At 39.4% G+C, this 24159-nt stretch overlaps 1 protein-coding gene across 1 annotated transcript in view; it reads left to right on the top strand.

The window, feature by feature from the left end:
* Window positions 1–24159, top strand: part of RUNX1T1 (RUNX1 partner transcriptional co-repressor 1) — a 111578-nt gene that overhangs the window by 36972 nt on the left and 50447 nt on the right. Inside the window, exons 2-3 of the mRNA XM_077771229.1 lie at window positions 18377–18514; window positions 20518–20759. Of these exons, the coding sequence (XP_077627355.1) occupies window positions 18377–18514; window positions 20518–20759 (380 nt within the window). The remainder of the gene's footprint in view (window positions 1–18376; window positions 18515–20517; window positions 20760–24159) is intronic.

The following is a 24159-nucleotide window of genomic DNA, read 5'->3' as shown; positions in this document are numbered from 1 at the left end:
AGATGGGGGCTGGGGTGTGGATGCCTTGAGGAGGTGACACTGATGTTGAAACAGAAAAGGTGAAAATGAGCTGATCATGTGTAGAGGGGAGAAGGAAAAGAGTAATTTTTTCTGGTATTCATCATATTCATAGACGGTCTATTGATACCCAGTTGAATTGGATTATATTTCCATTGGGTTATATCTGTGCGTTGGTAACTACCAGGAACTGTTTGTGATACTAGTGTGTCTTTCCTGTGGATACCTATTTGGTTTCTGAAGACCTAATAGAAGACCTGTAACATATTACCCTTCAGGCTATGGCAGAGAAGGACCATATTTATTTGTTTGCTAAAGGAAGTTACCTGGAAACTCAGCTGTTACTAAGCATCTGGTAATGTATTCAGAACGGGACAGAAGGAACAGGATAAAAAAATATTCCCTCTGCTCAGTTGCACTGGTGTTTCTGTGTTTCTTCTATCCTTCCCTCTCTCCCTCAACTCACCTAGTTCTGATTCACTAGCTCAGGAGGAAAACGGTGTGTGTGAATGTATGTGTATGAGTGTGTGTGTGTGTGTGTGTGTGTGTGTACGCGAAGCCACCATAATTAGTCATCACCATCGTATGAATTAGTTTAAAAGATTACTGCAAATTTAGTCCCAGAAATGTACATTTTGGGGACCAATCTAAAGCCCCAGATTTTGAGACTAGGTGAGTGTTACAGAATCTTTAATATCTGTAGCTAAGGGACAGGATAAGAATTGCAGATTTCTCGGAGGTGAACCTAGGTGGGTGTCATAATATCTTTAATTTCTGGAGCTAAGGAAAGGAACAAGAGCTCCGGATTTCTTAGAGGCGAGCAGAGTAGAAGAAGAGCTACGAAAAGAAAGATAAACCAAGAACGGAGACACTGAAATGAAACTTGGCTGGCTTCATAATTTTGCCCAGACTCAGCCCAAATAGACATATCAAACATTATGTACCAGAGGAAAAATCTATTGTTTTCTTGCATATCTAAGCTTATACAACTAAGTTATTGCTTTTTTAAGGAAAGAAGATGAAGATAAGAGTATGTGGAATGATTTGTTAGGCTTCCGTAACTTTCCTAAGATGGCCTGGCCGGTACTTTTGAGAAGGGAAATACACCTAAGGAGTNCATATTTATTTGTTTGCTAAAGGAAGTTACCTGGAAACTCAGCTGTTACTAAGCATCTGGTAATGTATTCAGAACGGGACAGAAGGAACAGGATAAAAAAATATTCCCTCTGCTCAGTTGCACTGGTGTTTCTGTGTTTCTTCTATCCTTCCCTCTCTCCCTCAACTCACCTAGTTCTGATTCACTAGCTCAGGAGGAAAACGGTGTGTGTGAATGTATGTGTATGAGTGTGTGTGTGTGTGTGTGTGTACGTGAAGCCACCATAATTAGTTATCACCATCGTATGAATTACTTTAAAAGATTACTGCAAATTTAGTCCCAGAAATGTACATTTTGGGGACCAATCTAAAGCCCCAGATTTTGAGACTAGGTGAGTGTTACAGAATCTTTAATATCAGTAGCTAAGGGACAGGATAAGAATTGCAGATTTCTCGGAGGTGAACCTAGGTGGGTGTCATAATATCTTTAATTTCTGGAGCTAAGGAAAGGAACAAGAGCTCCGGATTTCTTAGAGGCGAGCAGAGTAGAAGAAGAGCTACGAGAAAGATAAACCAAGAACGGAGACACTGAAATGAAACTTGGCTGGCTTCATAATTTTGCCCAGACTCAGCCCAAATAGACATATCAAACATTATGTACCAGAGGAAAAATCTATTGTTTTCTTGCATATCTAAGCTTATACAACTAAGTTATTGCTTTTTTAAGGAAAGAAGATGAAGATAAGAGTATGTGGAATGATTTGTTAGGCTTCCGTAACTTTCCTAAGATGGCCTGGCCGGTACTTTTGAGAAGGGAAATACACCTAAGGAGTGTTTTTTTGATCTCTCAAAACAGAGGTTCTCAACATTTTTACTCGTTGCCACTCAAGGAATGTCCACATTCGCAACCCCAGTGAACTCTGTGGTGGACTTCTGTTGCCATGTTCCAAAAATTCTACCACTTTGCTTTCTAAGGGAGTAGCAGTAGTGATATTATCAAAGGGGTGATTTTGGATGTATCCTAGGTTGAGTTGTTGTTAGTAGCAAGTTCATAATAATGTGGTGAACCTTGATGGAGAATAACTTCCTTTGTATTTAGACATTTATTACTTCTGTGATTAATTTTTCTGACAATGGTGAGAAGGTTGTGTCTCTGAAGATGATCTTATAGATCTCTAGCCAGGGACATTTTTCATTTCTGCATGGAATGAATGCTCTTTGCAATTGTCCATCAATGTTTGGTTTGATGTTCCCCCATTATAATTCCTCATGAGCTCAGAGAAGACGTGTCTAGTGCTATATGAAATATAAATGATTCCTAGTAAATGGATGGGAAATAAGACTGTCATCTTAATTTAATAACATGTTTACCCACATTTAAAGTATATATACAGATGAAGCTTACATTAAGGACTTATTAACTTGAATTTTATTTATGTGTCTAGTTGAGACATATCCCTGGAACTTAAGGTGCTGTGTGAATTGTAAAAGTGTGTCATTCAAACTGTAGCTATCCAGAATTTTATAGTTCCAGATTCCCCAGTGATCTTCCTGAGATTAAAAGGTGTGCAGGCTTTTTAAAGGGTCTTAAAATAAGGGGAGCTGAATAGAGACTTACTTAGGTGTACTTGAATATACATACACAGTTATTTCCTTGGTAAATAGAACCTGAGAGGCGCCTGGGTGACTCAGTTGGTTGGGAGTCTGACTCTTGATTTTGGCTCAGGTTGTGAACTCATGGTTCGTGGGATCAAGCCCCAAGCTGGGCTCTGCACTGACAGTGTGGAGCCTGCTTGGGATTCTCTCTCTCTCTCTCTCTCTCTCTCTCTCTCTCTCTCTCTCCCTCTCTCTCTCTCCCTCTCTCTCTCCATCTCTCTCCCCATCTTGTGCTCTTACTCCTTCAAAATAAATAAATAAATTTAAAAAGAACTTGAGCTTTTGTCCTTAGGGAATATTTATTAGCAGTTAATCAATCAAGGCACCTTCTCTGAATTACTTTATTAATTTAAGTAAGGTTATGGACCTCCATGAAAAATTGCATTATGCAAAATATTAACTGGGGCAGAATCTATTAAGAAATGATGAATGTGAGATACATCTATACAACTATATAGAATTTATTTTGATCTCCTTATACTTTGACCATAATAAGCTAAGGAGAAATGTCCATTTAAAACACATAGCTTCGGTTCTCAGTTGGTATGTGAATATCATTATCTGTGAAGAATTTGGTAATATAATTCATAGGCAGTTCAAACTTGTCTTTGGGAGCCTTTTTAGACGACTTAGCTTTTTAGTGAAACTCCTTTATGTGGACGGTGCTGTTGATGTTGCATGGGGCTCTTTGAATGCTTTATAAAGAATGCGATCATTTATTTGGGGATTTTACTCTAATACTGCTCTGGCAGACTTGTGGCTTCTCTCACCCCGTGACCTGTAGTTCTTTTCTTTTCCTTCTGTCTGCTACTGTGTGTGAACTTCTTTGTTACTAAAATAGCATTCATTCCTTTATTCAATATAACATCGATGTTAGACACTGTTAGATGATTGGGATTCTGAGGTGAATAAGGCACTTCTTCTACCTTTGTGATGCGTTCAAGGGTTTTCAGCCCCTGTAGAGAGCCCTCCCTCCTGGACCCCTCCTTATTGGTTCTCTTGAATCCGAGTTTTTCACTCCTTCAGTCAAAGCCGAACAGTCTTGGTAGAGTTCCAATTAAAACAAAGTATATTCTTCCTTAAGTTCTTTTCATGGATAGTTTCATTCCTAGAAAAATCTAGGTGTGCTGTATTTTACCCAAATTCATGTCAAGGCATACAGTTATTTTGTGAATCACTCACCGAGAAGAAAAAAAAAAAAAGCTGTCACTAGGCACTTTTGCTTAGTGCTTTGACTACATGGTTTTGTAGTATTCATCCCAACTTCAAAGATGTTATAAGGAGAAAATATGAGGTTCTTAGAATTATCTAAATACCATGTTAAAACCAAGCCAAAAATATAAAAACAGGCTTTTCACAGCATGATTGTTTAACAGTATATTTGAAAGGTCTGTCCCGTTGTGAAGCACTGACTTAAGAAATAGCCACTGGTAATATTCTGATATAGATCGTTTGTATACATATCCTTCTGGACATTTACTTACATGCAAACACGCATCTATCCATTTATAGCTATCTTAAAATATGTTAAAATATGTTTTTGTTTGTTTTCTTTTGTTTTAACAGGATCTTGTAAAGCATGTAGCTGTGTAACTATTTCCCCTACTTGGTATATTTCAGATTCTTTCCATGTCAAAATACACAGTCATTAAGTTCCACTCTAGGATTCTATTAGAATTTGAATTGCCGAATGCCCATTGTTGGACAATTCGGTTATTTCTGGTCTTCTTCACTATATACATCTTTGTGTGCTTGATATTGTTTATTTAGGATAATTTCCAAAGAGTGGAGTTGATGTATTAATGGATATGTGTAATTTGGAAACAATTGATACATACTGACTATTGTCCTACAAGAAAAAATTGGTATCATTTTAAAAGTGTGTTAGTTACAGTACCAACTGGCACTATAAAAAGTCTGTCATTTTAAAAAGTCTGTCAATATGTTAGGTGAAAAGGAATGTTTGTTTTAATAAAAGAAATAGTGAGGTTAAATATTTTTCTCCATAGGGTTATAAGTAACATATTTCTTTTTTCTTCAATGTTTATGTATTTTTGGTTTTTTAAAGTTTTATTTTTTAAATGTTTTATTTTCATTTTTGAGAGAGAGATAGAGACAGCATGTGCAGGGGAGGGTCAGAGAGAGAGAGAGAGGGAGACACAGAATCTGAAACAGGCTCCAGGCTCTGAACTAGCTGTCAGCACAGAGCCCAACAAACTGTGAGATCATGACCTGAGCCAAAGTCGGCTGCCCAACCGACTGAGCCACCCAGGTGCCCAGTATGTATATATTCTTATATGCTTAATATATTACCTATATATTTCGTATTTTAAAAAGTTTTATGTTAAAGATTTTATTCATATGGAAATATGAATTATGACTTTGGATGTATGGTATGAGAAAGGAGCTTACCTTATTTCTTCCAAATTTTTGTCTAGTAATTCCTGAGAAAGTTTGTAATTGGATTGCTTTATCTTTTCCTTATATTAAAAGTCATTTTTATCATGGACTGAATTCTTAGATAAATGTGTGTCTCTTTCTGAGCTTCATGTATTTCTGCTTCTTTTCAGTTTTCATGCTGCTGAATTGGTTATTTCTGTATCAGTAGCATATTGTTCAAATTATTATAGGTTAATGGTACATTTTATCAAATGCTAGGTCACATTTCCTCATTACACTTCATTTTCAAAGTTTTCTAGCTATTTTCAATTTTATTTCATGTTGACTTTTACAACATTTGTAAACTTCTGGAAAAAATTATATTGGTGTTTTGGTTGGGATTGTATTATATTTAATGATTACAGTGTATACTAGATACACAACAGAAATCTTGATAATTTAATTTTTTAAAAAATAGTTTAGGGGGGTGGCTGGCTGGCTCAGTTGGTGGAACATGACTCTTGATCTCAGGGTTGTAAGTTTGAGCCCTACGATGGGTGTAGAGATTACTTTTAAAAAAATAAAATCTTAAAAAACATATTTATTACAGCAAACTATTTAAGGACCTATTATATGCAAGATCCTTGTTTAGATACTGGAGACAGAGTTGAAAAGATAAGGACCTTATCTTTTGTCCTGATCAATTTTTATAATTGTAAAAGTATTTTAAGTAGATTGCATAGTGTAGGAGTATTGGAAGACGGTTTTGTCAGATTTGTATTTGAGAATTATTTCTCCAGAAGCAAGGAGGAAGGGGATTTCTGTGGAGAGGGGATGGAGGTAGAGAGAGCCCTTCAGAAGCTCAGGAAGGTTTTGAAGCCCAGGCCAGAGGGCAAAGTAAGGGTGGATCCTAAGTGTGGTTGGAAGTGGCATTGATAGTAAACAGGGAATGGATTGGACGTGGAAGGAGAAGGGTGTGGAGGGAGGGGTCTGAGGATGATTGTGGTGTTTGGGGCTTGGTCAGCTGTGGGGGGAAGGGATGCTAGGCCAGAGATTAAAATACAGCAGAAGGTACAGATTTCCCAAGGCAGATGTTAGATTTGGCTCTAAGTACAGCTGTCAAGGGGTTGTGAAGCAAGGTAGATGACTTGTCTGGTTCTCCGGTCAGTGTCCTTCCCCGGGAGATATAGAGCACTGGCGGGATTACTTACAGGAAATGAGAAGGTGGAGAAGGCTTGCATCAAAGACTAGGCGGGATGAAGCCAGTTCAGAAGAGGAGTTGAAACCCTGACGGAGAGGAGAAGCCAGAGGCAGGAGAATTCACTAAAGCTACTAGCGACGAGAAGAATGGCATCACGGGAGAAAAGGAATAAGAAGCAGCTCAACAGGTCAAATGGTGCTGAAAGCCCAAGTAAGATATAGATGGAACAGTATTTTGGATGAATCACTAGAGTTTGTGCCTTGGCTGGGTGGTTTGGGTGGCATGGTGTCAGTGGAAGTCTCCTTGGAGTGGGAATGGAGTATAAACAGGAGAAAAGGGTTTCATTATTATTGTCACCATTTCTGTAATATTTCCATCACTGAAGAAGCTTTGAAACCATTTTAAGGGGAATAAAGAATACAATTGCTTTCCTCTCTTCTTACCTCCAAATCTGTGTTTTTAAATAGAAAATGTCTATGTTCGTCCACTCTTTATTTTTTCTAGGTTCTCGGCAGTGCGCTACGTTCTGGGACTGAGTTGATGTATGATATAATGTCTGAGATGAAATGATTCGCTCCCTGCTATAACACAGCATTTTGCCATCTGGTAGGAGATGTTAGACAAACAAGTCATTATACACTTATTTATAATAGTTGCAGCAAGCCCCATAAAGAGCAATTAGATGGTACCGGAGAGCTTCCAACACCGGGACGGGGGAGGGACCCAGGAGCCTTCCTTGAGTAAGTGAATTTGAGCGGAGATGGGTTTTCCAGGTTGAAAGGCTCTGAGGTGAGGTGGAGCTTGCAACGATAAAGTCAGTGAGATAGGAGAAGAGATGAGATAAGCAGAGACTAAATCTGTTTAGGTTGTAGGTCATTTAAAGGGTTTGGATTTTATCCAGAGAGTGATGATAAACCATTTAAACGCATCCAATAGGGGAGTAACAATCTGATCATTAGAGGATGAAGTTCTTTAGGGCAGTCATTTTGTCTTGTGACCATTGTCTTTTCTCTGGTACTTTGTAGACAGCTCAGGTATTTCTGAATAAATGCTTTTCGATTAAATGAGTGAATAGTTTTGTGTTTAACAAGATTACTTAAACTTGTGGGATAAATACGAGTTGTCATGGGATAAAGTGGGTTCAGTGTAGGGTGAAGTAGGGCGAAGGGTTGCGCAGACTTGTTCCTGAGAAGGTCTGAGTGGGTGAGTGATGGTGGTGTTTCAGGGTGCTGATGGCAATGGAGAAGCACCTGTAGGAGGAGGAATAATTTGATGGAAGGACATGTGGAAGAAGACAACGTGCAGGATGTTTTATATAAGACCATTAGGGCCTTGCAAGGATATCTCTAAGTGAAGGAGGACTTCACTTATCCTGCCTTTGTTCCAAATGATTCTTCTGCTGTGTTTTGGTTTTGGTTTTTGACATTATCATGCACCTCTACATTCCTACTTGCTCACGGTTTAATTGTTTATTTTGTTACCAAGCTGTGTGAATTTGCCAGAGGATAAAAATGTCTCCTGAATCTTCTTGTCTCCATTCTTAAGAGCCACTTTCCATGCTGGATGCCTGTATTTCTAGCCTCGGCTATTGCAAACCAGGGCTCCTGCCCTCTCTTGCCTTTGTTACCCTATTGAATCTCTGCTTCATACATATCCATGATATAAGATTAGTAATGAGCATATCCTAAAACTCTCGGTGCCTTCCCATTGCCCGTAATGTGAAATCTAACAGTACTGGTGTTTTATTTTTTTTTAAGAGTACTTTCATTAAATTAAATAAATGTTCATTTGAGCTCCTGCTACGTGTCTGCGATGTAGCCACAGGGACATACTCTGTACCTTCATAATTTTCTGCCTTGATTCACTAGCTCTTACCTGGATGATCGTTAACTGACAGCAGCAGATATGTGTACTAGCCTTCTGCAGCAGCTCCACAAACTTTCTTAATAGCCTTTAACACTGGCAAATAAGACAAATATTCCTGCAGGAAAATTGTCCACATCACTNCCCAACACACACTTTCTGGGATAATTTTCAGTTTGGCAAAAGGATGTTATGTAGATACTTATATTCAGTGTATGGGCCCTTGGTGATGCCTGTGTCTTTCTCTGCTCGTTACATATGCAGGAGTTACTTTTTTGGTGTTAATTAAAGTGGTTTGGTTTTTCCTTGGTAAGTATTTTTACCACAGTCATTCGGTGAACATTTGCTGGCTGCCGTGCCAGGGGGCTCAAACTCTTCCCGAATAGGAGACTCTTTTTTTCCAAAGGAAATCTTAACCAGAACAGCAGTGCATAGAGCAGATAAATGTGGAGCTGTGCTGATTGAAGGACTGTAGCTAAACCTGGGGCTGCTGGCTGCCCACTTGGTGGCCTCCAGGAAGTGGCTCTTAGACTTAAACAGGAGTAAAGGTTTTAACAGCTGTGAGAGAGATGATATTTCTAAGGAACTTACACACAGAGGTAATGCCTGGCATCCACCAGTATTCACATGACCAGCAGTCCTTTCTACACTTTAGGAAATTAGTAATTGATTTTTCTAGGTAGAATCACCATTTGGGTACTTGTTAATGTTTAAAGTGTTTTCTTGGGAGGTGCCAATTGGTTAAGCGATTCACTCTTCATTTTGCCTCGGGTCATGATCTCATGCTTCGTGAGATCGAGCCTGCAGCAGATTCTGCACTGATGGCACAGAGCCGGCTTGGGATTCTCTCTCCCTCTCTCTCTGCCCCTGAGCCCTCCCTCTCCCAAAATAAATAAATAAACATGTTCTTAAAAAAAAAAAAAAAGGAGTGCTTTATCTTGGGGTCCATGGTTCATCTTTCTCAGAAAATGAGCAGCATGGTTGAAACTATTTCCTGCTTCTACAGCATTTTCTCTCCATTTAAATTGGTGTGTACATTCAGCATTTACGCTGCCTGCCTCACTCAGCCTTTGCCCCTCTCTAGACAACGATAGTTCCTAATATGTCTCTGGCTGTTTTGTCAGAAACTAGCTTTGTTTTCTTCTTTGCCTCCCTTCATTCATCCAACAAGTCAAGTGCCTGCTATTTCAAGCACTCGTCTTAATTCTTTGGAGGCTGGACTTAACAAACAGGTAGAAATTTCTGCATTCATGAAGCTGACACTGTGGTTGGGAAGACACTCAAAACCAAGATAAATGTGTCAAGTGCTAGCTCGATAAATGCTGTAGAAGAGGGGAAGGGAAATTCCCATTGTTGTCCCCATAAGGACATGACCCAAACATTATTGAAGCTATTTTTTTAGAAATAGGGATAGATAATTATAGACTCAATGCCATTCTTTTGCCTGTTTTCCATTGTAACCCAAGTTCATGCACTTTAAAGGCATGAAGTTGGTCTTCAGGGTGTCCTCTCTGATTCCAGATTAGCTGCTGGCCCAGCGGCTCACTGGCTCATTCCAGGACTGAATCCTTTGCCTTGTTCTTGTTCTTGTTAGTGCAGTTCCCCAATGTTTACTAATGACCTGTCTTATTCTCCCGCTTTCTCAGTGCTGAGAGTTCACTTATTTTAGTCATTGGGTTTTTCAACTTTTGTTTTTCCTACCCCTTAACCTTACCAAATGGAATATGTAGAAGCCCAATCTATAAAAAATGTAAAAGGTCTGAATGGGATGAAAGGTGTTTAGGATGAAGCGAGAGGCACCCCTCGTCATCCCTGCTCTTTCAGTCCGCATTGTCACCTCCAGGGACTCCTGCCACGGAGCTATTATTTTAGTATGGTGCTGTCATTTTATAACAGAAGTGGTGTAGGGCTGCGTTAGTTCTCTAATAGAGTAGCCACAGCAACCCTATTGAATGTGGCTGGTGTGACTGAGGGAACTGAGTTTTAAATTTTGTTTAGCTTTAATTACAATTTACATGGTCACAGGTGGCTAGTTACAGTAGTATTAGAAGATGAAGTTCTTGTGTAATGCCCTCCATTTAACATTAACTGAATGTGTCTTTATTTCAGTTTTCGAGATCATGTAAAAATAACATTAGTTTTAGATGATAATGGACTCTCGAGCAGGCCTGGAATGAGTTCTGGCTTGTAACCTTGGACAGATTGTCCAACCCTTCTGGGCCTCAGTTCCTTTTTATAATATGGGCAAATTTGTAGTACCTTTTCACAGTGAGATTTAGAATGAGATAACACATGCAGAGCATTTGGTACGGTGCCCAATGCTTGATTTTAGGTGACTTATCCTAATAAGTTGGGTTTTGTATGTGTGTTTTTTTCTTGTAAAAAGAAAACATGCTTATTGTAGAACATTTAAATAAATGAGAAAAATAGCAAGAAGAAATTAAAAATAATGTGTAATCCCACCATCCATAGACAAACAACAGAAGAGCCTGTGGAATGTAGGAAAAAAATGTGTTTTTGGTTCATAATATGCTTTTCTCTTTGTTTTGAATATGCAAATGTATGATTGTGCTATTATTGTAAAAAAGGGAGCTTTTGGAGACTGCAGGTCTTATGCATAGAGATTGCATTACAGAGCCTTTTTTCTAATATTATATAAAAAGCCTTAGGGAATATGTTGTCATTACTGAAAAGCTGGTGAATTCCATGATTTACTACTGGTTTTTTTTTTTTTTTTTTTAGATGCATCTTTAGTGACTTAATGTTTTCAGAATATAGAAATTCGTTTTAGAATTCTTTTAAGATGATAGAAAAAAAACAGAGGTGATTTTAAGTTAAAGCTCTTAAAAGTTCTGGAGCCTCAAAGTTGTGACTATAGACATGGCTTATGACATTACAGTACTATGTATTCCTTTAAAATACTAAATTTATTGAGCACCTTCTTTATGTCAGGCACTGGGCAACGTGCTGAGAATAGAAAAACAAGTAAAATGTCATCATTATCCTTGAATAAATTATGACCTAGTAGGAGAGACTGACTTGGTTCTAAATACAGTGGTCAGTGCTGTAAGAGGGATCTGGACAGGGTAAGAAGGGAATACAGGGCCTTCTGGGCAAGCTGGGGATGGAAGGGTTGTCAACGGAGGGTCCTTGGCTGAAGTGATACCCAAAAGAAGTTTTAAAGGAATGATGGACTTAACCAGTCATTGGTGGGGTGAAGAATAATCTAGGGAAAGGAAAGGATGCAGTGTGAGGGAAGCCTGAATGACCTGGGGGCTTCTGGAGAGCTGTATCAGTTCAGTATGGAGTTCAGAGGTGGGGACGGGGGTGGAAGGGAGAAATGAAGATGAGTCTGGAGCAGTTACAGAAACCAGATATGTCCCAAAGGTCTTTTAGTGCCCTACTAAGGCACATGGACTTTTACGTTTAACATCACAAAAGGTCTTTGAAGATTACTAAGAAGAGAGAAGATCTCTGATCACATCTTTGACATACGTGGTGATGTGATGGTGTGATTTGGAGGATGGAACAGAGATGAATAGTACAGAGCAGGGAGGCTATTCAGTGGGTTGTTGATTGGACCAGGTGACAGATGATGGATGAGGAGGGTTTGAATCCAGGCTTTTGGAAATGAGTAGCCCTCTGGATGTTTGGGTGCAGAACTTGGGAGGGATGGTAGGCCTAGAGGTACAGGTGCAAGTCATCGACCTAAGAGCCATAGGGTGACTGTCACCACTCAAATGAAGTCACTAAGGAAAAGGTATAGAGAGAAGATTTGAAGAAGAACTATGAAGGAATATGGGGGGAAATACCAGTATTTATCACAGGGGTAGAGAAACATGAGCCAGCAAGGTGAGAAGGCTGCTCCTTCTCAGTCCTGAGAAAAATGAGAGCATTGGAGTCCTGGGATCCTGGGAACAGCAATGTTTCAAAAGGGAGGAAGTGGTGAAACGCAGTCAGATTCCACAAAGATGCCAGATGAAGTATCCGGTGTTTCTTGGATTAATGATGAGGAGATAACTGAAGAGTTTCAGTAGGAGTTAAGATGATACCTTGGTGCTACACTCCAATATTATTTTAGTCTGGATTCTTTGGTTTCAAGTGAAAAGTAACTCAAACTAGGTTTTAGGCAAAAGAGGGATTGATTGACGAGAATCTGTGGACTGTTTGGAAGATCGCATCGTAGGAATTAGCAGAATGAAGAATTTAGCATTATCAGGATAATCTCTTGTCATTTCTTTTCATTTCTTTCTGCCTGCTTTTTCACATGGAGGGAAATAGTGCAGTCTTCTACCTCTGGAGTGAGATTGTTTTTCTTCCTTCACATCAGAAGGTAAAAATGTTGGAGAATGACCGAGATTGCCCATCTTGGATGAGAGGCTGTGTCTGAACCAGCCGCTGATATCTTCATACAAGGTCATGAAAGAACATGGTGACTCCTAAGGTAGTTATGAGGTTAGAGGTATGACAGGTCCCAGTATGGAGAGGAAAACTTCTTAGGAGTCCAGTGGAAGTATGTGAAAGATGGAATGGGGAATGAGGAAGGTGGAAAGTGAGTGTAGAGTTTTAAGAACCTGGGCTATCAGAGTGTTTTGATGGTAGCTAAACAGGGACAAGTGGACATTCATAGGGTTGTTTCATAACCAGATCATCAGTGGAGATTCAGTAATGAGGTTGAAAATGTATTTGAAAACAAGAGATAGATGTTAATTGTAATGTTTGTGGGAAAAGATTTCTATGCAGACGCATTCTTGTGGACATAGATATTTATGTGAACAGAGGAAGTCTGGTTATAATCACCAATTTCAAAATAATTTTGTGGTCCCTTTATTGTCAGATTTATGTTCTCTGGGTAGTCTTCTTTGTGTTTGAAATGAACATAAGCTATATCTGTAGAAAGAAACCAGAGAATATTAGAGTTTGCAAATGATCCCTGAGGTCATATAATCTAAGATGCTTAATTTTATGGGTAAGAAAAATAGACTCCAAAGAAGGGAAGTGAAGGATTCACAGGTATAATAGTACCTATCGGAAGAAGAGGGTCTGTTTATTCCTTGGGTCTCTGATTCTATCATGAGGAAGTCTTTCCTAAAACTTCCATAGACCTCCCTTCACAACCCACTGTCTACAATTGGAGCACAACTCTCACTTCTGAACGCTGTTGCCGATAAAGGGGAACGTGACAACCTGATTAAAAGAGAAGGATCTGCTCCCCAAGAATTTTGCAGCTGAACAAAATCAGGACTTTCCAGCAAGAAAGAAGGGAGAAGGGCTGTTGAGTAGGAGCTCCAGGATCTGTGACATAAGCTAAGCTAAAGAACTTACTTGTATTCTGTGAACAGTGGCTTGGAATAGAAAGGATCATCTTTGTGTTTCAGAAAAAAAAAATCTTCATAAAACACCTGTGATGAGGTAACAGATCATTCTTACGCTTGCCTAAAACCACGTAAGTTGATCACAGAGTTGAAGGAAATTTCAGATCTCCAACATCTTCCCATGTTACCTACGTTCCATTTCCTAAGCATATATTTATATGCTGTTGATGTTATGTATTTGTCTTTTAAATTAGGCATTTTAAAAAATTGCCATCAAGTTGCTTACTGTTTTCACTGGGTTGGGTGATTGAGTGTATAGCATACACGCACGCGCACACACACACACACACATACACACACGCACACACACATACACATATAACTATTGTACTCGTAGGCTGTGGTAAATGCTGAAAGACCAAACAAGCATGATGTGGGTGGTGCCTAGAGCACCTGGGGAGAGCTGTAAGAGGGTCTGTAATGGGCAGTGAAGAATGGCAGAGGTGGGGCAGATCCTTCTGGATGAAGGAAAAAAGCAGTACGAAACAAAAGGCAGAAAAGCCACAGGTTGCCAAGATGCCCTGTATAGATAGAGCATAGACCGGGGGAAAGACATTGGAAGTAAAGCTGTGAATGGATGATGGAGAGGCAGGCACAAGAGAATGGAGATCATATGTGCTGGTGCCTGACTTGAGTAGGTCCTATGCCCGAGTCCTGACGAGGCAGAGAGGAGTGTATCCCTATTCTTATGAGGAACTGAAGATAAACATAACTTGCCTAAGGACCCACTACTAACGGTCGAGTCTAATTTGAAACCACGTCTGTCTTTCTTAACTTGGAAATTTGTCTATCATTCCAAATAGTCTTCCATTATATCATTCCATTGTGCTTAAAATATTAGCATTTGACTTTTATTCTCCGGGGTTACTCAAGGGTTCTGAGCAGGAATGGACATTCCATCCAGAAGTGCTCAGCAGGGAGATGAGATGGCAGCTTTGTGGAGGCTGGATGGCCACCATTCCAGTTTCCTATAACATCTCACACCCAGGCATCGGAGTCACAAAATGATTCTGTTGTCAGGCTTGTAGTTGTCATATTTACCATAGAAACAAAACTCAAATTCTGTACCCAGTTTTGTGCCTTCCTGGCTGCTCTCTCCTTTCCAGTAGTAGTACTTGAGTTCCACTTGGGTTTACTCCTCCTTATTGCATAGCATCTAGCTCCCATAGCTAGCACTTACTCAAATAAGACTAACTGCACCAACTGCTAATTCACCGAGTGGTTTCTCAATCCTTCACATCTCTGGGACGTAGATATTTCTTCTATTATAAGATATTTCTCTTGTTATAATTGACATGATGAACTCTGATAGAAAAGGCATTCTGTCTACCAACACTGAACTTTCTATTTACAGTAATCACCTCTAGAAATAGTATGTAAACAAGGAAAATATAGAATGCCTATTCTCCATACCTTAAAAACACATCTGGAACTGTTTGAACTAACAAAAAGTAAAGTAACTGCTAGGGGAGATTATGCCATACCTTTTCTTTTTACTTTAAAAAAAAAAAAAAAAAGGAAATGGAAAACATACCTCTTCTAGAAGGCCCTGACACTGAATTGGATATTGAAATGGTATCAGTAATGTATTTATATATGCCACATTTTCTTCCATGTTTCAACCGTCTTTGGTACATATGTGTTGGATATTTGCCAGGAGAGTTGAAATGTTACCACATAGGGGAGATATTTATTTAGGAGTGGTGTGTATCATTAAGGTAGAAGTTAAGTCAGTCCTTTTGATTATACAGACCTTCCTGCTCTGATAGAGATTGTTTTCCCTTTTCCCCCCCTTTTTTATCACTTTGTGTCAGTCTTTCAATTGATGTCAGCATTCCCCTGCAGCAACTAAAAATAGAAATTACATCTAGGAATGGTATAATTTTCATAAACTTAAAAACATTGCATAAGAAATATTATAACTTAATACTGGTTTTACTGTATCCTCTAATTTGAAACGGAGAAGAAATACTTCTGTGGTTGAATCATAGTTCTTTTGCTGTTTGCTATAAAAGTTTCAAGAATATATATTTCAAAATGTTTTTTTTTTAAGTAATCCAAAACAAATGCATCAGGACTCCACATACTTGAAACACATTTTCTGAATTTATCTTAAATCTCCCTGCTCCAGAGGGTTTGTGTGTGTGTCCGGGTGAGGCCTGGCTGGTTACTTCACCATCTTTCCTCGTCCTGGATTGATTGCCCCGAACAGCACGAAATGAGTTACATATGGTCCCACTTTGTCTAAGTTTGTAGGACCTCTGGGCTGGAACTCCATTTGATCAGAGTGAAGCTAACCGTCGCAGAAATGTGGCTAAAGTCAAAACCCTAACTATACACACATATCCGTATATTCCAGTCAGAATGCATATATTCCTGTTGAGAAGCGGTGGCAATTTTGCTATGTATTGGCTCCGTAATGAACTGTTCTTAAAGTATGGGTGCCATTTTGAGGATTTAAGAAAAATCAGTCATCTACTTTTTATCGTTGTTGTTGTTACTATTATTAAGATTGTCTTCAGTTTGAAGGGGATACCCATTGTCGATTTTATCGTCTATTCCCTTTTCTCTTAGTGTCAGAAAAATGGGTAGACAGACAAGGGCATCAGATCTGTTTCCCAGTTTTGGTTTTGCTCAAGAAGCACCTCAAGGTGAATAAGGTGCAGGGGCTATGCCTACTAAGGCTCAGCTTTTTGGGGTAGACGGAGCCATCTGGGGTAACTTTCTCCTCATTTAGGCTCTTTTCTCCCTGGCTTCTTTTTTCCTTCCGTTGCTTTATTTATTTATTTTCTCATGATTCCCACTCCCCCACCCCCACCCGCTCTTCCTCCCTCTGTCTGTACAACCACGTGCTTCAAGTCTGTGTATCTGGACTGCCTTCTCTAACAGTTCAGTGTGAGTGTTAGCAGAATGAAAACCAGATGGGCCAGCAGTTCCCACTGTTATCTCCCAGCCGACTCTGGCAAGCCTCCCTCCAGCCCTCCTTCCTTGGCATGACAGAAATATTTGCCTTTATTTAGGGAGAGTTGTATGTGCTGCTGTACCTCTTCCCTCCACTGCAACATAAGCTAAAAGCTATTTATTCCCTTGTTGCTGAGGTTGGTTGAGGTGAGTACACCGTGCAGCGCATTTAACTATTGAAGAAGCGGTTTTAAACCTGCCTGACTTTGGTATTTTTCTAGAATAAGTGATTTACTGATCCTGGGTGCTACAGGGCTCTGGAATAGCAATAGGAAGGCGAGCTTTTAAGAGTGAGATCAAGGTAGAAATGCTCTCCATGTGTGTTTTTACCATATTTCGCTCAGAACACGTATTGTCGGAAGGGGCATTTGTTGCTCTTCAGCCAGCCGTCGAGATTAAGAAAGAGACCCTGATACTAGGCTATCAAACTGCTCTTATTAGAATGATGACTATTTTCATTCTTTTATCACATTTTCCCTATAAAGTTGAAATCAACATTATTTCAACTTTAAAATGTTATGTTCTGTTACAACCCAAGTCTTAGGAAATGGCTCAGAATAAAGGTATGAGGTAGGTTTGCCGTGGCCAACATAGTGATTTGGATTTTTCATCTTAAAAAAAAATAGACTTTTAAAGTAATTTTTGAGAATTTCTCCCTGTGGTTATCATGTTTTAAAAGACCTACTCTTGACCAGCAGTCCACGTGACTTCACTTTTCAAAAAGTCCGAGTGGGAAATATTTGTCCCTAAGGCTGCCTCAGACATTTTTGGTGTGTGTGTGTGTGTGTGTGTGTGTGTGTGTGTGTGCGCGCATGTGTGTGCACAAGCACACACATAGTGTTGGTAGAAAATTGTATCTAAAGAAACAAAACTCACTTTTTTACTGGAGAACTGTTGCTTCCATAAATAGATTTGACAGAGAAAAAACAGTTCAGAATTTCAAAGGAAAAGTATGCATAGTAGAAAACAGTCTTGAAGCTCAAATGTTCATTATTGGGTCATCAGGAGATGTCTCCATATCTGTCACATATTCATGAAAAACTACAGGGAGTGTCTTTCGTTCCTTTTCATTCTCTATTTGGGATTTTCCCCTTCTTACTCTGTGTGGGGTTATTAATTGAAGTATTGGTCTCATATTTTTAAGATGGTGGGTCATAAATCACAAATTCTGAGTAAATAATCATTTAAATTCATTGTACGAAACAGCATTTATGTGGTGGGGGTTTTACCAACAGGGCAGAGGAACATTGAAGTGAGAGGTGTATCTGGGAGACATAACCTGCTTTCCCTAGTGGGCCAGAAACTAAGCGTGGAAAAGGAATGGCAGGTGGCACCAAAAAAAAAAAAAAAAAAAAAAAAAGAAAATCATTGTTTAAATGCTGGGTCCCATCAGTATCTCACCTGCATAACAGAGCTTCAGATTTGTGTTGATCCTTACCAATGGGTTTATTACCATTTTACTCCCCATCTATTTTTTACCTCCTGCAAGTGTTGGCTTCAGCTTTGAGTGAAGTTGTGCTGTTGCATATAACACTACCAAGGTAGCATCTGCCCAAGCCAGAAATAACAATAGGATGTAAAATAACCCAGTTACAAATGAGGTCCTGCCATCTGTGCTGCACCTTCTTAAGTGGGGTTTGGATGATAAAGTCCTGATTTAAACCTCAGTAGATAAGCCTATTTTATTGATAGGAGACGTCGGATTTCTTCTGTTCACTTGCTTGTAAAAAAGATGAACCTCACTTAAAAAAAAAAAAGAAAAGAAAAGAAAAGAAAAAACGAAGGTGCTTAAGGAGTAAAATAACCTGTTCGTGGTGGCGTCCTCCAGATCGGACTGAGAAGCACTCCACGATGCCAGACTCACCTGTGGATGTGAAGACCCCGTCTAGGCTGACTCCTCCTACCATGCCACCTCCCCCGACAACTCAAGGAGCTCCGAGAACCAGTTCGTTTACACCAACGACGTGTGAGTAGGCATTTCTGCATTTCCTGTTTCCGTTTTGAAGTCTAATTTTTTTTTCCTGCAAGAGTGAAGACCCTCCTCCTTTCCCAAAATCATTTAATGGCCAGTGAGTAGGTATTGAGCCTGTGCAGACACACAGCATCTTAGGTATAATTTGTATGGCTGCCAATATTTGCCTCCCTTTCCATTTTTGCTTCACAGTTGTAGTCTGCTTTGATTTCCACAATGAAGAATATTGCATTCATTTGGGCTGCGACTCCATTTGTTACCACCATAATTTTTAGTTTGACTTAATGTGTAGCTCCTTATTTTAGCTTGTACATTTTGACTTGGAACATGTTAATATCCTGCAGTTATTTCCAAGTTGCTTCTGATCTTCTAATACCACTTTCTTCTGGTATTTACAAATAAGATTCAAACTAGCAGCCTTAAGTTTAAAAAGGGGTATTGCTCTAGGCAAGAGTCACATACAGAAAACTTTCTGAAATAAGGAGTATCTTTGTCTTGAACCTGTCAGACTTTATTAAACCTTTACTCAATTCCAGCTCAGCTTGAGCCTTGTGTCCTGAATCAGTGGAGTGTATTGGCCTTCCTGTGTTGTCCGAGGAAAGGACAGAACACTCTGACAGAACAGCCACTTCCCTTCCTATTCTGTGTATTCCAGCAGGGATAGTGATTAGCTTTGTTTTCATCCATTTCAAAGTCCTGGGTGAAATTGTCATAAAGGATTTGTGAAACCAATAAATGCTATCTGTTGCCGATAGTACTATTTACAGATCACGTGTCATGAAGCCTATATGAATGAAGAATAACGGGCAAGAATAGATCCATGGGATTATAAGGGCTTGGCAAAATACACATCCCAGGCTGTTTATGCAGCGTTGCGCTGCCATTTAAAGACCTTTCCGAACGTGTGAGGAGCAGGAGGCTGCAGCAGTGCCAAGTTGTAACCCTGTCATGTTGTATCTGGTGTGTCGTTACCCAGAGCCACGGTGATAGGCATATGTCGTCTGTGAGAGGTCCTAGTGAGCAATCATCTCCTGACAGGTTGCTTTGGCGCTCATTTGGGACAAGGGGCCATTTTATTATCTTGAAACTTTTAAGAATAACAGAGTGCTTAAGACCTCTTCAAACTCCTGTTGGAGATAATCTGGCAAAATTACATTAAAAAGCTGAGTTGGACAAAGAGGAGTTTGTTGAATTTATTGATTTTAATATGCTAAAATCAGTATTTTCTTTAGTGAGAAATGCACAAACTTTTCTAGTCTTGTTCTTACACATTATCTTGGTGTTCAAATACATTTTATCGGAAACGAAGTTATCAAATTACCACCAATCCACACTATTAGTTGGAGTGAGATGTCCCTTTTCGATTTCTTGAAATAACTCTCTGATAATTACCATATCCATTTGGTTTCTTATATAAAATTTGCATTTTCCCTAAAGAACTGGTTAAGAAATATGAGGGAGAGAAAATAGCCTTCTAATTGGGTGGTATAAGGTTAAAACTTGAAAGTCCTATTTCTATAAACACAGCTGTCAGTTGTGTGTACAAAACATGATTAAAAATGTTCAGTGATAAATTTAGTCTCCACCAAATGTACACTTTCTCTAGGGGAACAGTTTAGAAAGGAATGGTCCCGCTATATTGATGTAAGCCTGTGACAAAAGGCTGACATCCAAACGCTGTTTGTTCTGTGTTTGAAACATTTCAGGTGGTTGGCATATGTGCACATGGGAGGCAGGGCTGGCCTGTGCTGCAGCCGACTCCCCGTGATTAGCAGCTTCCGTGTGGAGTACCCGTATGCAGTGCGGGGAGCAGAGCCACCCAGTCCTGGGGTATCGGAACCGGTGGGACTCCTGGGGGGTCCCAGCATTTGACACAGTGTCCCAAACTACAAAAAACACCAGGTTTTACGGGAATGAAACTTGATGGTAATTTCCTTGTGCCTCTTCCCTGGACGTGTATTTATTTATTTTTCTTTCTGGTTTTCTGCTCTTGACAGTAACTAATGGCACGAGCCATTCACCCACAGCCTTGAATGGCGCCCCCTCGCCGCCCAATGGCTTTAGCAATGGGCCTTCCTCCTCTTCCTCTTCTTCTCTGGCTAATCAACAGCTGCCCCCAGCCTGTGGCGCCAGGCAACTCAGCAAGCTGAAACGGTTCCTTACTACCCTGCAGCAGTTTGGCAATGACATTTCTCCAGAGATAGGAGAGAGAGTCCGCACGCTCGTACTAGGACTGGTGGTAAGCAAACGGAAATTAGCCCAGTTTTCCGGGGAGAAAGGGAGAGTNGGGCAGACAAAACACAGACTGTTCTCCCAACTGTTTTGTTCTCGTACATTCATTCCGTACCTGGTGATGGCACGCACGTCTGATAACTCTGTAGTAACAGAGTTCCAAGTCTGCATTAGGTGCTGACCCCCACCATGGGTTCTTTTACTAGCTGACTATAAAGATATGGTGACAAAATGTATTATTATCTTAGCCATAAATATATGTGTGTGTATAAGACTCAGTAGGTATATCTTGGGCATGACGAGTGGCCTTCAACAATGACAAAACGTTTTCATTATATTAATGATCCACTTAATCTCGTTTTGGGTGCTCGTTTTGACATAGTTGCTTTGAGGGATTTTTATTATTGGTCTAGAGGAACAAGAGTTTATAGCCAATAACGTTCCTCTCTATGTTTTCGTTTTTGAGGCTAAGAACTTTTTTTAAAAAAAATTTTATTGTGGTAAAATATACATAACGAAAAATTGAGCATTTTAACTATTTCTAGGTGTGTGGTTCAGTGGCATTGTGTACCTTTGCATTGGTGTGTCTTCATCACCACCGCCCATCTTCAGAACCTTTTCATCACCCCACACTGAAACTCTGTTCCCATTAAACCTTANCTTACTGGTAACCACTAATTTTTTTTTTTTTTTTACAATTCTTTGTTAAAGGTAGAATTAAGTTAAACCATTAATTTGAAAACAGAAGTATTGATTTAGGCACATTGGTCTACATTCTTTACATTATCACACTGGAAATGAGAACATGTATCATTTTGGAGGACATCTTAAATTAGTTTTATACACGTACTGTGATTTTTGTGTGTATAGATGGAGGATTTTCATTTAGGAAGGGTAATTTTCCCATAGCAAACCGAGGCAGGGAGAAGCCCTGAGTCACAGGCTCAGTCCTTATGGTAGACCTGAAATTCAGGTGAAAGGCTTCAGTTTCCTTTCTCTTGAAATAGATCATTTGTTTATGTTACGTGGGCTTATCATGGGCAAAGCCATACCCATTGTGATTTGCAAAAGAAGCCCCAGAATTAAAGGCCATGTGCGAGTCTAGTACAGTAGACATGCTTCAAATCACAGTCACTCACATTTGACAGATATTTTGTGCAATTCGCTTTTTTAACCCTTACCTCCCTCTCCTGAGTGCTCGAAGAACAAATAGCGTTCGCATTTTCCTCAATCTGCCAGTTCCACCTGGCACTTCTCCGGGCCAGGAAGGGGACTGCCACAGGAATGTCAGCATGCTACAGTTACTTTTGTCAACCTCTTATCTTTCCCTTTTTATTCATTCTTGCATTTTGCAGAATAAGCTTTGCAACTAGCAAATAAATTAGACCCAAGAACCACAAAGTAATTCTAAAGCAGTGATTGTGTGCCATAAATAGTGAATATGTTCTTTGTGACAAAAATTTTTTTTTTTTAAAAACTGCTTTATATATTTGCTATATTCTCTAATGGTGGTTTCCATAACTTCCAATAGAGAAGAATTCGATAACTTTAAGTTGATTTTCTCAAATGTTCAATGGCATACCTTTGAGTGCAATACTTATTTTTAGATACATATTTATTTAAAAACCTTCAGAAGAGAAGTTAGGGGGAAGACATTAATTAATAGTGCTTTGCAACGAATAGGAAGGCAGTGAATATTTGTCAATTGAGTGAATGAATAGAGAATGAATTTTTTAAAATTTTGTGATTTGAGTATAGTTGACACGGTATTATATTATTTCAGGTGTATAACATAGTGATTCAACTTCTCTGTATGTTATGCTGTGCTCACCAGAAGTGTACCTACCATCTGTCACCGTACGATACTATTACAATGTTATTATTAACTATATTCCCTATCCTGTGCCTTTTATTCATGTGACTTCTTCATTCCATAACTGGAAGCTTGTATCTTACTCCTTTTTACCCAGTTTGCCCATCTCCCCACCTACCCTCTTCCTTTCTGGTGATGAGGAGTTTGTTTAATAGAGAACTGATTCTTTTTTTCACGGCGTTTGACTATAAGCTTTTATGTATGCCATTTTATTTAAATTCTTGAGTCTACCCTTAGGGGTCATGATTTTATATACATATTACATGTGGGGAAACTGAGGTTTACAGAAGTAAAATACACAGGGCTACCCAACTGTAGTGACAGGTCTGTGATTTGAACTCAGGTAGTCAATCATAATGAATCCTCTTATTCTGTTATTTAGATGGAGTTAGAAAATCTGTCAGTAGGAACAGGTTCAATGCACCAAAAAACTGGCCTGGCTTTAGAAAACAAGCCATTGAAACAAAATGAAAGATTAAAAAAAGAGACTCCCTGATCTCTGTTACAGATAGGAAGTTCATGTTTATTCATAGTTTCATGGGAAGATGTTTTGAGTTTAGAAGTGTAAAAAACTTAAAGTTTGATGGCCCCACACTTAACTAATCATAAGAAGAAAAAGAGTTGCACCACAAAAAAGTGGGTGGGGGCATATTTTGAAGGAGTTCGGTCACCAGTACCCCAGTTTAGTCAGGCCTAAGGGTAAGTGAGGTATTGAGGAAGTTGAAACTGAAGTTTCCAGTTGTGCATCTGCCACGAGACTGAGGAAGATGAACCAAAATATGATTAATGTACTCCACACCCTTACAATAGGTTGGTTGGTTGTAAAGTACATGCTTTTATCAATACGTATGTCCCACTGTAGGATAGCGACCCTGAGTGTTTGTGGCGTAGGTTAGGACTAAATGAAAGTCGTTCTGTGCAGTCTCATTGGGGTTGAGTGGTACATGTTGCCTGTAGGATAAATGGAATATCTTTGATCACTGGAGAGTATTTTCACCCTCTGTAAGACTCACAGAGAAGTCTCAAACTTTTTCTTGGGCTTTATTGGTCAGCACACTACCCAATTTAGCAGCTCATCCTGGACCAAGATGCTTTGATAGACAAAGAAAGCTCGCCAGATGGAAAGACAGAAGAATATTTCAACCAGCAATAACACAGACATGACATGTTGGGTGAATTGAGACTCTGACCCTTGCCTTTGGGCTTTAAGTGATCAGTTGTGCTTTCAAATATATCTGAGTATGTTGGTCTTTCATAAAGGTAATAGAAGTCTCTCCATAATTGCAGAGACCTCTCTGACAATTAAACTGTGCTAAGTCCCTGCGCATTATTCTCCGAGTTCCGTATTTAATGTGTTGTGTTATCTGATGGAATGGTTGGAGGTGAGTGGTAACTGTTCATAACACGTGATCTTTGTTTACAAAGTCGAAAGGTTTTATATTGAAAGTAGTGCTTCCTGTATGTGTGTCTGCTGGTTATTACACTCTGTTGTAACCATATTAGTAATTTATTAGTTTCTGTGTTCTTACTGTTT

The sequence above is a fragment of the Crocuta crocuta genome, unplaced genomic scaffold (assembly GCF_008692635.1).
Source record: "Crocuta crocuta isolate KB4526 unplaced genomic scaffold, BGI_CrCroc_1.0 scaffold235, whole genome shotgun sequence".
Lineage (NCBI taxonomy): Eukaryota > Metazoa > Chordata > Mammalia > Carnivora > Hyaenidae > Crocuta > Crocuta crocuta.
The sequence above is the reverse complement of the archived record's forward strand: the minus strand, read 5'-3'. Positions and strand labels throughout refer to the sequence as shown.